At 41.6% G+C, this 17,409-nt stretch overlaps 1 protein-coding gene across 1 annotated transcript in view; it reads left to right on the top strand.

Moving 5' to 3' along the window:
* The first annotated feature begins 3,224 nt into the window (after positions 1–3,224).
* Positions 3,225–17,409, top strand: part of LOC120061148 (protein prickle-like) — a 42,717-nt gene continuing 28,532 nt past the window's right edge. Inside the window, exons 1-2 of the mRNA XM_039010722.1 lie at positions 3,225–3,645; positions 16,417–16,496. Coding sequence (XP_038866650.1) covers positions 3,604–3,645; positions 16,417–16,496 — 122 coding nt within the window. The 5' untranslated portion in view covers positions 3,225–3,603. The remainder of the gene's footprint in view (positions 3,646–16,416; positions 16,497–17,409) is intronic.

Here is a 17,409-nt window from a genome sequence, read left to right as displayed (position 1 = left end):
ATTTGCCACCAAAGAACTTCTCATGAGTACTCTTGCCATAGGAAAATAATGGGATAACATGTTTTCATTATCCTGGTTTTGAAATAATCCAATTCAGGTCAAGTGTGTTTCTTAACAGTTTTTCTTTGTGTGTTTTTTAACCAATGGTAGATAAGATATTTTAAAGACATTTAATGTTGTACAAGAGAAATGTTACCTCAGTTAGTGCACCCTTGGAAAAGTATTTTGAAAGTTTGTATGCAGTTATATTAGTAAACATTAATATTTTTATTATAGACTCGTAGAAAAACAACTGATTTAGAATGAGCAATTAATTTAATTAGCAAAGAAGGGCATTTGATCATTTATGTGGTTGCATTTCAGGATGCCTATGTTATAATTGTAATATCTTTTGTAAATGTTATCTAAAAAATATAAAGTACATTTCTCAAGGAAGAATTTGGCATTGTTTTATTGTTTTATTTCTAACAGGTTTTTAATGTATTTTTTCATACTTTTGTGTGTATTTGAAATATTGAGGCATACACAATGCTTTGCGCAATAAAAGCAAGTTGTTATACAATTAGGAACTTCTCTAATAACTATGTGTCTACACATTGTATAATCACATTGTTGTCATATACACAGTACTTACTAATAACTGTGTATACTGGTTTGTGACACTCACAAGTTCAAGGATCTGAGTGCTCTCTCTTAAGCTACCACTAGATGGAAGCAGCTGCACTCTAATTGGAACTTGGCCAGGGCTCATTCTGTACTTTATTTTTTTTGTTCTCACACAGGCCTAATAGCAATAAAATGGAGTGCTGCAAAATACTATGAATAATTACTAATGTTTGTTTAGAATTTCACTTGACCTAGATAACATGTTTTGTTTCATTTCCAGGGAACTAGGTAACAAACACCCTTTCACTATGAGTCTGGTTGATCTGAACCCCCTCAGTAAAATTAGCAGATTTACAGCTAATTTCATGCAATTCTAAAAATGTTTTTATAGGATGGAGAGAAATGTTTTCATTTTTGAATATGATATCTGAGTGAGAGTGACTATCAAAATCAATGGGGGCCCCTTGGTCGGTAATTCGACATGTTTACACATTTACCAATCTAACATTTTGTTTTGCTGACATGGGCAAGTTGAGTGACTGTCAGTGACTGACATAACAAGATAAAAACTGCTGATGCACAACCACATTTTGAAATTTCACCTTGTGTATTCTACTATTCTAAATCTCAACAGTAAGTTGAGAACCCGACTGAGTTCCTTTTTTGGAAATTGATCCGTGGGCCCACAAAAGGGCCAGTTGCCCATTCCTCATCTAGAGTCTAGTCTGAGTAACCAGATAGATTTTCCTCTATGTTCACAAAAATATAATTGCAGTCACAATTCCAAATTGTCCTTCAAAAGGCTTCCTCAACCTGTGACCATATAGGAATTGTTTTGGAGTCTGAGTGTACCTGAATGCAGGGGATAGACCAAATGGGATTCAAAACCACAGACCTTTTTGATGATTATATAAGGCCGACATTGGGAAGAGCTTTGATATTCTTGGCCGATTTCAATGTTGAGGTGGTGTACTGTCCATAATGCCACTCGTTTTAATTGATTTTCCATTATTCGTTTAGTGCTCCTATCATTAACAAAGCCTTTTGGGAAACTGGGCCCAGGCAGAATGTGGAGATGAAAAATAAGTCAATACAACCCTATAGTAAAATCAACCATGGAAATGAATGTACTAGTAGTCTAGACATATGGATAATAGCAGGATATCCTTTTAAAGGTGACATAATTGTCTCATTGACATTCCACAGCATTGCAGGTTACCTTGCCCTGTGGTTCACTTCACCTTTAAAATGTTGACTCCTAGGAAGTCCGATTGTTTTCTGTGTGGCACATTTGGTAACAATCGATTAGGTTGCGAGGACGCAAAAGCGTAAGAATGGCGCTGCTAAGATCAGAGATTCTTAGCTTCTCCTGTGCATACATCTTTGTTCGAGGAGTACATACCTAAGTCTCCTGATTACAAACCAAGTAATCTTACTTATAGGTCTTCATGCTCTCTTGAGAACCTTGATGATTACGAAATGGAGTCAGTCGGCAATGGTTAGGGCTCTGAAGTTAACCCAGTCCAGGATGTAGAGGGCTTACCTGTGGCAATAGGTGTGGTAGAGTCTTCCAATGTTTGCCCTGAGAATCCTACCAGAGATGATTTTGTTAGCAGTGAGATTTTTGGAAACAGTGAATTCCTGCTTTTTGGCCAATCCATATGTTGTGTCAAAATGGGTAAAGGACAAACTTGTAATGGTTACATCTATGACAGTTTCGAGAAGTGGAATTGTTTTTTTGTGTGTATTCGCCTCTCAGAGGAAGTGGGCGCTTCTGTGGTGTGCTTTGCTCTCCGGAGCAGGGCACCGCTAAAAGGTGTGATCAGTGCGGTAGAGGTGGATCAAATGGAAAGGAATATTTCTAGAGTTTATAACACCTGCCATTTGGTGAGACATAGACCCAGTGGCAATGGCGAGACTGAGAATACCCTGTCTGTCTTGCTGAGCTTTGACACAGGTTCTACCTGATAAGGTCAGGTTACCTTGTATTTGCTATTCTGTGAGGGCCTATTTTCCAAACACGCTTCGGTGCTTTAGTTGCCAAGGATTCTGACATGTTACAGCAGGGAGAAGGGAGATCCCACTATATGAGAATGTGCAGGAGGGCACAGTCAGAGGGAGTGTACAGTTGGGATAGAGAAAGCACTGTGTCAACTTTGGGGGTGCCCATGCAGCTGGGGATCCGAGGTGTCCTGTGAGAGAGAGACAGGTTGAGATTGCCAGAGTTCAAGTGGGGCCAACTGTTTCCTATGCTGAGGCAATGAAGAGAGTAGAGGAAAGCCTAAGGGTGAGTGAGTTGACTCGGAGCACCCCAGTGAGTGATCAACTGCACTGCACTGATGGAGTGGAAATCACAGAAGATATATGTGGTAGTTGCAGCAGCAGAGAAATACTTGGTAATGAACGATTTTAATGAGAGAAGGGGTTCCATCCTCCCAGGCCGACTGCCTGGTGTTGGATTATTTATGGCCAAAGTAGTGGGATGGCATTTAATTGCGGTGACCAATATGTGCAATCCGCACTCCGACCTGTAAAAGGCAGCAATAGGCAACACAGCCTCTAGTCTGCCAGGAAACCACATGAAGAAGAACATGGTAACAAATGGGAAATGATGAACCTTTGAGGAGCGCACCGTCTGGGCCCGGGACAAGAGCGACAGGAGGACGTGTGTAACGTAGGTAAAACTATCGTACAGCGCAGTGGGCTTCCACTCAATGAGTGCGGTCAATAGACATTGAAAACCGGTGCAGTCATCTAGGTGTAGGGTGCTTACGTATGCGTCAGTGATTTTCAGACAACTCCAGCAAATCGACTGTGCGTAAAACTTCAAGAAGAGGAGGTTTGTACAAGTTCGTACTGTATGTAGGACACGATTTATTGGGACATATTTTTACTTTGTCCTGTGAATTCAGATGCCTCATGTATCTATCAACCTATTTTTAAAAAAAACTCTGACTATTTGGAAACAACCAAGCCGCTTTTTCTTGAACCATCGACATGTTCACGCGCGGATCTAAAAAGCGACGGTCGAATCGCTCGGTAAGTAGATCCGCCAGAACTACAGTATGTTATGACATTGTTTTTTAGAGTCCAGGGTATCTTGTTATCTGGAAAGTACTTGCATCATTTAGAATACCTTTTATTGACAATGAATAGCGTTCATAAAGTTTATCGAGTAGGTTGCAAGTAAATATATAACGTTAGGCTAATCAATGTTGTCCGAACAAAATAGCCTATGCATTTGTTTTACTGTTTGTTATCGGCTTGACTATAGGCCTGTCTATGCTCTTTGCATGTTATAATTTGACAAGTTGCTTTGCTTCCCTTGATTTAGTTTACAGAAATTCCATTCTTTGTTTTATGACTCGAGTTGAATCGTGGTTGCGTGGGAGGGGCGTAAGGTCACTTCGTCAATGGCATTTACCTGCACAGGTTAGGGTTAGACAACTTCGGAGTATAGCCCACCCCTCACTGAACCCAGGCCACACACGTGTGTGTGTGTGTGTGTGTGTGTGTGTGTGTGTGTGTGTGTGTGTGTGTGTGTGTGTGTGTGTGTGTGTGTGTGTGTGTGTGTGTGTACGTACGTATACGGACACTTATTTCACAAAGACAATGTAGTCTTTATTTATTTAAGAACATTTACATGCCAAAGCATTTGAGTTTCCACGTGTGGATGGTGCCAGGGAGGACATGTTTTAGTTGAACCATGCAGTCAAGGAGGACTAGTGTAGCTGTTGATATACGTGACATCTGGCTCCTATCAGACTTGGAGCATTTCCAATGTCTTTAAAAGTGAATCTCACTGTAATTATATTGGAAGGTTGGCTTGTGAAACTCATCACACACAACTGATCCACACTATGGTCTGCATTCATGACTACTCTGTAACTACAGTATCTGTTCTATAAGAACTTCTGTGGAAGTGTTATTTGGACATTATATCAGACATATATATATATATTTATTTTTAAAGGCAGTTAATATTGCCATAAGGCACATGCAGGAGAGCATGCGTCTCCTTTCCTCTGCAGGAGCTTAAAACATGTAAATAAAGCTTTTAGTCAGCATCATTTTAATAGCCTGATGCAATCCTCCTATCGCAAGCTAAACATGCAGGTAGTTGAGACATGCAATAGCTGCAACATTATGCCTCTTCAGTTTTGGCATGAATTACTTGAAAGGGTGACTTGAAGTCAAGACACAACACAGTGAGCCAAGTGAGTTTGGTTGGTGTTCTCCTCTCATAGTCAAAGAGAGGATCAACTTTCAGGAAGCAATACAAGCATTATTGCCTGAACATTTTATCCCTGTAGTTCTCTTATGAAAATCCCTATTGACAACATAATGAAATACTACACCTGCTGTATAGTACAGTAGAGGGAATTGGGTGTATCGCAAAAGCAAACAAACGTCTGTATGCAGTTGACATACAGTATAGGCTTAGGCAGTATATAGATTGTCATACCGACCTTGTTCCATCCCGAGATATTCGGTAATACTGGCACTGAACACAAGGGGGGTTATTTTCAAACCCCACTGAGCCTCTGTAATACGAAGGTTAGCAATGCTAACAAGTACATGCACAATCCCGTAGCGAATGCTAACAAGGGCATTGAATGGAAAGCGGGATACCTAGTCAGTTGTACAACTGAATGCATTCAACTGAAATGTGTCTACCGCATTTAACACAACCCCTCTGAATCAGAGGGGTGCGGGGGGCTGCCTTAATCGACATCCACATCATCGGTGCATGGGGAACAGTGGGTTAACTGCCGTGCTCAGGGGCAGAACGGCAGATTTTTACCTTGTCAGCTCGGTGATTCAACCCAGCAACCTTTCGGTTACTGACCCAACGCTCCTACCCGCCAAGCTACCTGTTGAAAACATTTGATACAGTCTCAGACATAAACTATTGCAGGACAGACATTAGGCTTACTGGGGTATTTGGCAAAATCCACGGGATGGTTTTTCAATACAGTCAAAACTATTTATTTTAAGTTTTTCAATACATTTGAATATGTGTGGCTAGTTAATACCTGCAGTCAACTTATGCAATACGCTAGGAGATAAAGCAGATTGCGTTCTTCATTTCACCTGTCATATTATTTTACATTATGAAGCTTAGGGCCTACCATAGTTCCCCAGAACAGTTCAGCCAGTCACATGTTTTTTTGTAAATAACACAATGGGAGAAAGTGGGAGCTGGTGAGTCCAGCTGTGTATTTGGTTTACCTTGCTAGTCAGCTAAGTAAGTGGCTAAATTTAATAAGGAGACTGGGCATCATATAGTGTTTACTTTCTGCTGTGTTTGAGAAGTCAAAGCGCTTTTTTGATATCCTTGCATAGATTTTTTTTTCTTCTCCTCTCCGTTCTCGGCCGACCTGCTCCTCCCCCCTTTTCCTCCCCCCTTTTCTCAGAAGGCAGGCCTGTTGCCCTAGCGACTCCACAGACACAGCGTGTTCACGTACTGCTCCAGAGCCAGTACTGTTCTTCCTTCAGACAAGCATGCGTCAAAACTTTGTTCATTTGCACAATGTCTCTCGTTCACATTCGCTTGTAAATGTCAAAGCTCACCAAAAATACTACCTATACTTCTGTAACTTTATGAGATGGATTTCCTGTCTTTGCAATTTGTGCGCTCGTTAGCTAGCAGCCTCTATTGAAATTCTCTGTTAGTTAGTGAATTTATTTGCATTCTGGTAATAGACACCCAATTGGCTTTTTTAGTGCCTCCTTGTGTATGAAGACCGTTATACTGTAAATCCGAGGATGAGAGAAGGATGGTATGATGATATGAAAATCTGGATACCGCCAAACCATAACAGACATCCCAGCTCATAAAGTTATACAAGTAACTCAAAAATGCTACTCAGCTTGCTGCACACACAAAACAAATATTGGACTGCAAGGCTATTGATCCAGGAGGGGATTCTCTGCTGTTACCAAGAGAATCTTGATTTTGCAAGAAGCTAACCACTTAGCTAGATAACTTGCTACTAAATTAGCCTACCAAATGCACAACTGCAGAGCATTTAGCACATTTTAGAAAGTTCACTTTGTACACTGAACAAAAATATGATTGCAACATGTAAAGTGTTCGCCCCATGTTTCATGAGCTGAAATAAAATATCCCAGAAATGATCCATATGCAGAAAGCAAATTTTTTTCTCAAATTCTGTGCACAAATTTGTTTACGTCCCTGTTAGTGCACATTTTTCTTTGCCAAGATAATCCATCTACCTATGGTATATCAAGAAGCTGATTAAACAGCATGATCATTACACAGGTGAACCTTGTGCTGAGGACAATGAAAGGCCACTCTAACATGTGCAGTTTTGTCACACAACACAATGCCACAGATGTTTCAAGTTTTGAGGAAGCGTGCAATTCAAAGTTGTTTCAAAGAATTTGGCAGTACGTCCAACCGGCCTTACAACAGCAGACCACGTGTATGGCGTTGAACGATTTGTTGATGTCAATGTTGTGAACAGAGTGCTCCATGGTGCGGTAATGGTATGGTACCGACAACAAACACAATTGCATTTTATCAATGGCAATTTGAATGCACAAAAATACATTGACGAGATCCTTAGGCCCATTGTGAGGCTCATTTTTGTTTAAGCTATCTATGACTAACAGATGCATATCTGTATTACCAGTCATGTGAAATCCATAGATTAGGGCCTCATTTATTCATTTCAATTGACTGATTTCCTCATATGAATTATAACTCAGTAAAATCAAGGAAATTGTTTCATGTTGCATTTATATTTATATTTTTGTTCAGTATGGTTATAAGATATCAAGCTTGCAAAATAAAATAAAATACTGTAACTAGATCACCTGGTGCGTGCTGCACAATAGTCAGTGACTCACAAAGCTCCGGTCTCTTGTGCTTGTAAACAAACACTATGTGTCTGGGGACTACAAGTAAGCTTCAAAATAAAAAATAATGAGACAGGTGAAATGAAGAATGGAATCTTCTTTATCTCCTAACGTATTGCACAAGTTGACTGCAGATATTCAAATGTATTAAGCAAACTTCAAATAAATAGTTTCGACAGTATTGAAAAACCATCCCATAGCTATTTCCAAATACCCCGGTATATGATATATATGGTATACAACTCAAGCCTAATACAGTGCGATAGCCTATTGTAGGGAACGGGGATGTGTTCCTGACATTCCAGAGAGATGAGCAAGATAGGCCTATGTGTGTTGTGGTTAGTGAAGCTTTCCCTGCAGGCTGTGTGTTTGATGTATTGAGTCCAGCCCAGTGTGTAGTGTACCTAACATGTCTCAGTGAGTTAGGCTGCACAGGCCTGTGACCTCTGACCACTCCCCTGAGTTAATGTTTAACTCCTCAAACACTGAACACATCCTGCTGTCTCCATTCCAGCATCTGTTATTCTATGCATTGCAACAACGTTACTATGTAAATTGTTATAACATGGGTATAAGAGCAACAAAGTGTTACTTAACATTACCATTGTATGACTATGATGGCACTGGTCAGCTTTTAGGTAAAGGGTCTAACAGCTAACTTTCTGCAGCCTCATAATCTAGCTGACTGCTGTGTCCACCTGGCCATAACACGCATGAGCCTGAGAACAAACGCACAATATCTCACCCCCGCCTTGTGATAAAAAAAAGCTTGTTGGATAAAGCAGATTATCAAGGTCAAAAGCAGTAACTAAAGTATGGTGTATGTATGTATGTGGGTTGGCGAGCGTTCATGTGTACGCTCTCCTATACAGATGTGCAATCTTAATTTGATCACTGTTGTCGCAGATAATCTTCCTGTGCAGGATGAAATGCAACCTTGTAGCGTATTCTAGGTTTAAAAAGGCTTCTAAAGTTTGTAATTTCCACTTTAAAATATCAGACTTGATTTTCTCTAATGAAAAATGTATCAACGCCTACAAAAATGTCCATTCATAATAATCCAAATGTCCTGTTGCTGCAGAATTTATTTTCCTGCTGTGAGAAACTGTTCAAATTTGCTTTTAATGGAGAGAATAAGACTTTTTTTCTTGTGTGATACTACAAACAAACCTATTGTCAATTCAAATGTTCTATTTACTCCCCACATATAGTTTATAAACTCACTTCCTACCTCTGCAGTCCCCACCCATCACATCCCCTACTTCAGATAGAAAAGTAGGCTAACCCACTGCAGGGACAGAAACGTGATGTATATTTTCTCTTGCTGAGAGATGTGAAGGAAACGTATGAAACCCACATTACCTTGACTTATGTTGCACTGTCTGAGAGTGTCTTCTTGACATCATCTCCTTCCCATGTTCTCTTGCACATGATGAATTTCGACTCGCTGCTCTTGTCTTCATTCAAGGAAAAATCATCCTAAAGGAACAAAAGTTGTATGATGGATCTGAAGTTTTCCATTACAAACTTTATTTGTCATGGTAATGATATGGAGCTAACATCCCCTCTCTCTCTGTGACCACGATACAGTGTTAATTAGAACCAGCTTGGTGGGTATTGATGCATTTCTTTCTGGATCAGTTTACAGATGGGACCGTTTTAATGCCAGCTTTTTCTCCGTGAGCAGAATGGATCAGCTTTATGACGGGGATGAAGTTTGACCTTGTGTTTCACATTTATTCACTATTATGAAGGCATTCATATGCAGTACATGAATGTAATGCCTACATAACGATCATCATCTGCCTTCTAGCATTGATCAACTCCCATAAATGTTTTAAATTGATTGTAAAGTCGGAGAGCAGTGTGCTATTATCTACAATATGTGTGTTTACGGACATATTCAATCAATCCTTATCCCAGTCTGCTGTTCCCACATGCTTCAAGAGGGCCACCATTGTTCCTGTTCCCAAGAAAGCTAAGGTAACTGAGCTAAACGACTACCGCCCCGTAGCACTCACTTCCGTCATCATGAAGTGCTTTGAGAGACTAGTCAAGGACCATATCTCCTCCACCCTACCTGACACCCTAGACCCACTCCAATTTGCTTACCGCCCCAATAGGTCCACAGACGATGCAATCGCAACCACACTGCACACTGCCCTAACCCATCTGGACAAGAGGAATACCTATGTGAGAATGCTGTTCATCGACTACAGCTCAGCATTTAACACCATAGTACCCTCCAAACTCGTCATCAAGCTCAAGACTCTGGGTCTCAACCCCACCCTGTGCAACTGGGTACTGGACTTCCTGATGGGCCGCCCCCAGGTGGTGAGGGTAGGTAACAACATTTCCACCCCGCTGATCCTCAACACTGGGGCCCCACAAGGGTGCGTTCTGAGCCCTCTCCTGTACTCCCTGTTCACCCACGACTACGTGGCCATGCACGCCTCCAACTCAATCATCAAGTTTGCGGACGACACTACAGTGGTAGGCTTGATTACCAACAACGACGAGGCTGCCTACAGGGAGGAGGTGAGGGCCCTCGGAGTGTGGTGTCAGGAAAATAACCTCACACTCAACGTCAACAAAACAAAGGAGATGATTGTGGACTTCAGGAAACAGCAGAGGGAGCAGCCCCCTATCCACATCGACGGGACAGTGGTGGAGAGGGTAGTACGTTTTAAGTTGCTCGGCGTACACATCACGGACAAACTGAATTGGTCCACCCACACAGACAGCGTTGTGAAGAAGGCGCAGCAGCGCCTCTTCAACCTCAGGAGGCTGAAGAAATTCGGCTTGTCACCAAAAGCACTCACAAACTTCTACAGATGCACAATCAAGAGCATCCTGTCGGGCTGTATCACCGCCTGGTACGGCAACTGCTCCGTCCACAACCGTAAGGCTCTCCAGAGGGTAGTGAGGTCTGCACGCATCACCGGGGGCAAACTACCTGCCCTCCAGGACACCTACACCACCCGATGTCACAGGAAGGCCAAAAAGATAATCAAGGACAACAACCATCCGAGCCACTGCCTGTTCACCCCGCTATCATCCAGAAGTGGAGGTCAGTACAGGTGCATCAAAGCAGGGACCGAGAGACTGAAAAACAGCTTCTATCTCAAGGCCATCAGACTGTTAAACAGCCACCACTAACATCGAGTGGCTGCTGCCAACATACTGACTCAACTCCAGCTCACTTTAATAATGGAAATTGATCAAAAATGTATCACTAGCCACTTTAAACAATGCCACTTAATATAATGTATATGTATATACTGTACTCTATCATCTACTGCATCTTGCCATCTTTATGTAATACATACCACTTTAAACTATGCCACTTTGTTTACATACCCTACATTACTCATCTCATATGTACAGTGGGGCAAAAAAGTATTTAGTCAGCCACCAATTGTGCAAGTTCCCCCACTTAGAAAGATGAGAGAGGCCTGTAATTTTCATCATAGGTATACTTCAACTATGACAGACAAAATGAGAAAAAAAATCCAGAAAATCACATTGTAGGATTTTTTATGAATTTATTTGCAAATTATGGTGGAAAATAAGTATTTGGTCAATAACAAAAGTTTATCTCAATACTTTGTTATATACCCTTTGTTGGCAATGACAGAGGTCAAACGTTTTCTGTAAGTCTTCACAAGGTTTTCACACACTGTTGCTGGTATTTTGGCCCATTCCTCCATGCAGATCTCCTCTAGAGCAGTGATGTTTTGGGGCTGTTGCTGGGCAACACGGACTTTCAACTCCCTCCAAAGATTTTCTATGGGGTTGAGATCTGGAGACTGGCTAGGCCACTCCAGGACCTTGAAATGCTTCTTACGAAGCCACTCCTTCGTTGCCCGGGCGGTGTGTTTGGGATCATTGTCATGCTGAAAGACCCAGCCACGTTTCATCTTCAATGCCCTTGCTGATGGAAGGAGGTTTTCACTCAAAATCTCACGATACATGGCCCCATTCATTCTTTCCTTTACACGGATCAGTTGTCCTGGTCCCTTTGCAGAAAAACAGCCCCAAAGCATGATGTTTCCACCCCCATGCTTCACAGTAGGTATGGTGTTCTTTGGATGCAACTCAGCATTCTTTGTCCTTCAAACACGACGAGTTGAGTTTTTACCAAAAAAGTTCTATTTTGGTTTCATCTGACCATATGACATTCTCCCAATCTTCTTCTGGATCATCCAAATGCTCTCTAGCAAACTTCAGACGGGCCTGGACATGTACTGGCTTAAGCAGGGGGACACGTCTGGCACTGCAGGATTTGAGTCCCTGGCGGCGTAGTGTGTTACTGATGGTAGGCTTTGTTACTTTGGTCCCAGCTCTCTGCAGGTCATTCACTAGGTCCCCCCGTGTGGTTCTGGGATTTTTGCTCACCGTTCTTGTGATCATTTTGACCCCACGGGGTGAGATCTTGCGTGGAGCCCCAGATCGAGGGAGATTATCAGTGGTCTTGTATGTCTTCCATTTCCTAATAATTGCTCCCACAGTTGATTTCTTCAAACCAAGCTGCTTACCTATTGCAGATTCAGTCTTCCCAGCCTGGTATAGGTCTACAATTTTGTTTCTGGTGTCCTTTGACAGCTCTTTGGTCTTGGCCATAGTGGAGTTTGGAGTGTGACTGTTTTGAGATTGTGGACAGGTGTCTTTTATACTGATAACAAGTTCAAACAGGTGCCATTAATACAGGTAACGAGTGGAGGTCAGAGGAGCCTCTTAAAGAAGAAGTTACAGGTCTGTGAGAGCCAGAAATCTTGCTTGTTTGTAGGTGACCAAATACTTATTTTCCACCATAATTTGCAAATAAATTCATTAAAAATCCTACAATGTGATTTTCTGGATTTTTTTTTTCTCATTTTGTCTGTCATAGTTGAAGTGTACCTATGATGAAAATTACAGGCCTCTCTCATCTTTTTAAGTGGGAGAACTTGCACAATTGGTGGCTGACTAAATACTTTTTTGCCCCACTGTATATACTGTACTCGATACCATCTACTGCATTTTGCCTATGCCGTTCTGTACCATCACTCATTCATATATCTTTATGTACATATTCTTTATCCCTTTACACTTGTGTGTATAAGGTAGTAGTTGTGGAATTGTTAGGTTAGATTACTCGTTGGTTATTACTGAATTGTCGGAACTAGAAGCACAAGCATTTCGCTACACTCGCATTAACATCTGCTAACCATGTGTATGTGACAAATAACATTTGATTTGATTTCACTGCTGAGTATGCTGATTTAACCACACGTGTACTGAACCGAACAGTACTTTACTGGCCTAACAGTTGTTAGGTAATATTTTATGTATCTTTATTGCAAATACTAATGCTCCTCCGCAAGCTTTTTTGTAGTTCCTCTGTTATTTGCTCTACCCACAATCCCAAATGCGCTGCATGGTTTGCAGGCCCTCTAACTTCTCTCCCCAGGACTCTAATCCTCCATTTGTCAATACAACATGATTGTGTTACTCCTCCCATCTTTCTCTCTGTATTTATTGCACACTTTGCTGGGCTTTCCCAGGGAGTCCCGTGCTCTGGTGGAGAGTTACACAAGTCAGGGATCAGTAGGCATGACAGAGGGCAATGTGGCTTCACAAAATGTTTGTTTTTAGCACACGTGTTACCATGGATCGCATTCCCCAGAGACAAAAGAGTCTGCTCTCTGACTGTGAAAGATTGCGTAAGCTTGTGTGTTCAGGACACGGTATGACGTACCAAAAAAAAAAATATATATGTGTGTTTGTATTCTTAATGGATGTCAACTTGGAGGGGAACGTTTGAAGAAGACTTACTTCCTCAGTACTCCGGACCGTTTGGTTTGTGTGACTAGAGTTGGGGATTGTTTATACATCCTACTGATTTAATGTAGATATCTTACAATACATACATGTCTGAGCGTGCACGTACGTGTCTCTGTGTAGCTATTCAATCCCACAACAGTTGCAATACAACTATGTGGAACCATTCAATGTTATTTTCCATAGCGTGTTCTTTCCTAACCTGTTGATGCTGTTCATAGATTGGGCGTTTTGAGCTAAGGGGTGTGTGATGGCGCCATTGGTAGATTGATGTTGAAGTGCATCGGGTTGAGCCGTTAAACTCTTTCTCAACGACCTGCAAACATATCAACATCTGGACTCCGTTAACGAACAGGCACATTTATACAGTGATGACTAGAGCAAAATGCAGAGGTGTTTTCTCTGTTCAACGACATCCAAAATATTGGTCTACTGCATCTCTGTTGACACTGACTGCAGCCCCATCATAATAACCTTCAGTACACAAGCCATAAAAGGCTTATCTCAAATGGTATAACTGGCTTGACATGAATATTAACGTTTCATTCACCCTATGTACTGAGATGTTAAACAACAGATCAAGATAAAGTTGCACAGGTGCTTTCCCAAATGGATTTGCTTTATTGGCATGTGTATGTCTGTGAGAGACGGATAAGTAGCCTGCATGCGTGTGTCTGTACAGTTTTTAAGATTGTTCAAGGGAGTCTTTTTTTTTGGCAACATCCTGTGTTTTTGTCTCGTGGTAGTGACTCTCCTTCTCTCTCACTTATCTGAGAAATATTGTTTTGCTAACCATCCCATCCTTCCCTTCCTATTGTTTGGAAGGGCTGGTTAATTATGCTTTGCATAATAAAACAAGAGGACTGACATTTTCATGGTGTGAAGCAACTTTTTATCCTATACTGTATATCAACATCGAATGTAAGGAAAGAGCCCATTATTGAGAGGAGGGTCGGTTTAGAAAGTGGGAGAAGGGAGGCAGGATGACAGCGCTAGAGCAAAGTGGAGACAGTGACTACATGGAGAGGGAACGCAAAAGGTGGCACACTTCCTCATCTGTTTCCTTCCTCTCATCTGTTTCCTTCCTCTTATCTTTCAAAGACTACTTAACTGAATAGAGAGACACACACACACACCAATACTAATCCACAAGTCAATATTTAGCTTTTTCATGTAGGTCATCTGTTTATGGTTTGTTGAATGTGCTTTGAGAACTTCTGAATTTGCCAAATGACTTGTGATCGTGTGTGGCTAGAGTCCCACTCCCAACAGGAGCTGTAGTACGGGGGTTGGACCCAGTTACTGGGCTGTTTCTTCTGGACTTGACAAGAGCTTAGCCCGTTCCTCTAACCCCTTGCCACATAGCAGCGAGCACTCGGCACGTAATCCGCTCACCCACCCGCTCCACACACACACAAAGCTGGGTAATGGACAAGCCGTCTGTGCAAGCATACACACAGACCTTTCACATGCATATGAATCAGGGGCTGGAAACAATGATTTCCCAATCATTAAGTTCTGAACAGAACCATTCTTTTTTTGTTCCGTTCTACTGTTCCAGACAGAGAAATAAAGTTCTGAACTGTTTAGAACCCCCCAAAAATGATGGTTTCGATGGTTCCTTTTTAAGCCTCTGATATCGACATTTAGCTCGTCATTAAATTAGTTCAAGAAAGGGTACGGATAGAGCAGCTTACTATGGAGCGGGCAAGTTAAAAACTTTTTTTTTTACCAGCATTGGACAGACAAGTGTAGGGCGCGAAATGCAACTTAAATGTTGCAGGTGGTGAGAGAGGGTAGAGGATGAGGCTTGGCTTGATGCACTGGGCATCTTGTTGTTATGACATGCATTATATAAATTAGGCCCACAGAATTATACCTATGGAGGAGCAGCTTCCTTAAAGGAACTTTGAGTGTCTTTGAACTTCAGAGTTGGCTTAACGTTGGACCAGCTAGCTAGCTAACAAACTTGTGTGTGCAGAGCGGCACCAGAATTAAAATAAAACGTCTTAGCTTTTTTCTAGTTAATCCAAATGTGAAAACTATAGTATCCTTAACTAGCACTGAAAAGGTTAATCCATTTTTCTCTCATTAAAAATCTCTCACTAATTTCTGAATCACGCTTGTAACGTCAGTAGGCTACTAGACTATGTATGCTTCGGAGGGGCAGGTTGCCTACACACACTTGCAAAGACTTTCAGCTGACAGGCAGACACTGGAATACGTTTCTGAGTGACAGACTGAGGACTTTGCATAGGCGATTTGTTGTGTTTTTGTGGGACTGGGAAAAAATGCCCTGAATGTAAAATAATGTTATTAACCGGTTCCCATACTTTTTAAAATAACTATTCTGTTCCAGAACAGTGTAGATCACTTTCGTTCTGATTCTGTTCCTCGACAAATGTCCTTATTTGTCGGTTCAGTACCCTGAACCGGTTCCAACCCGTGATAGGAATACAGTCACAACATAATGTGTGTACACATAAACATGGACAACCCTACCCTGTTAACATAGACCATTTTACACATTATTTACACGCATATACTCACAGATGACATCACACACATGGAATATGAGCGACCACTCTCGCATAAAGTACACTGATGTGTATTTGAACCAATGCAATCCTACTTCTCTGTCAATCACAATGCTTGGCAGTACTATACATTTTATGATGTAGATTAGTGAGAGAATGAGTCCTGTGTGATCGTAAAGTCTTGTCCGTACAAGCAATCATCATATATTATGCAATCAAACTGCAGTTGTGCAAATTGAGGGTGTAAAGGATTTTCCCATGCATTTTCCTGGATCTCAGTGAATTTACTTTGCTTCCTGGAGAATAATCTATTGAGAAAGATCACTCCTCTCAAATACTATGCAACAAATAACAGTAGGGATAGACCTCTCTCTAAGTCCGTCCGTACTGCCTTTTGATTTAAAGTGGAATGACAACTTTACTTGTGTGACCGTTTCTCCTCCCATTCACTCACTGTCAAGTGAAATAAATAAATGCTGTATTTGTTCATCATTTTATCGTCATTGTTTGTGATGCATGAATGGTGTTATCGTACTTGGTATCTAATGTCATGTTGTGGTTTCAGGAGGAGGAAAACCCAGACCAGGGACAACCATGTATGAGATGTGGAGACCAGTGTCCAGGCTTTCACATGCATGGCTGGAGGTAGGCCTCTCATACTCCCGTCATATACTAAATACTCCCTCCTCGCCTCCTCACAGGATCATAGACATTGTTCTCAAGATATTTCATGTGATTATATTTCACGTCATAGGTTTCTTTACTTTCATTTCGGATTCATAACTCATATGTATTATAGATCTGATCCGTTTAGTGCAGGCAGTGCCTTCTTGTGTGTCGCCTGTCGCTATTTGGTTGTCACTTCATTATTGAGGAAGAGTCACATGGCTAACTTAGTATAATTTGCATAATTAGAGGTGATTTCTGACAACAATTGGGTCTGTGTGTTTGTATATCAGAGTGGACTGGGCCCTTGGAGAGATTAACACAACTGTGTCCGTGTTGAGAGCAGGCCTAGATATTGACTCAAACAAACATTATCCACACACAACACATTTACCACATCCAGAGCAGATAAAGCGCCCAGCAGTGTATATGGAAAGGTCATAGAGAATCTAGGCTATAGACACAAAAGCATATTAAGCAAATGTGAGAGCAGCTGCACTTTGTGTGTGTGTGGACGTTATCCACACACAACACGCACAACCTCTGAGGGCAAGGGATTACCACTAGACATGCATGTGGTTTAGCTTGGTTTTTTTGGTACTTTTCAAAGGGTTAATATATATATATTTTTTAATGATTTAACCTTTATTTAACTAGGAAGGTCCGTTAAGAACAAATTCTTATTTACAATGACGGCCTACCCCGGCCAAACCCTAACCCGGAAGATGCTGGGCCAATTGTGCGCCGCCCTATGGGACCAACCAATCACGGCCAGTTGTGATACAGCGTGGAATAGAACCAGGGTCTGTAGGGACTCCTATAGCACGGAGGTGCAGTGCCTTAGACCGCTGCGCCACTCGGTAGAGCCATAATATGCTATGGATGGATGTAG

Source organism: Salvelinus namaycush, chromosome 16 (genome assembly GCF_016432855.1).
Source record: "Salvelinus namaycush isolate Seneca chromosome 16, SaNama_1.0, whole genome shotgun sequence".
NCBI lineage: Eukaryota > Metazoa > Chordata > Actinopteri > Salmoniformes > Salmonidae > Salvelinus > Salvelinus namaycush.
Note: the sequence above shows the minus strand (reverse complement) of the source record. Positions and strands in the feature narration are given on the sequence as shown.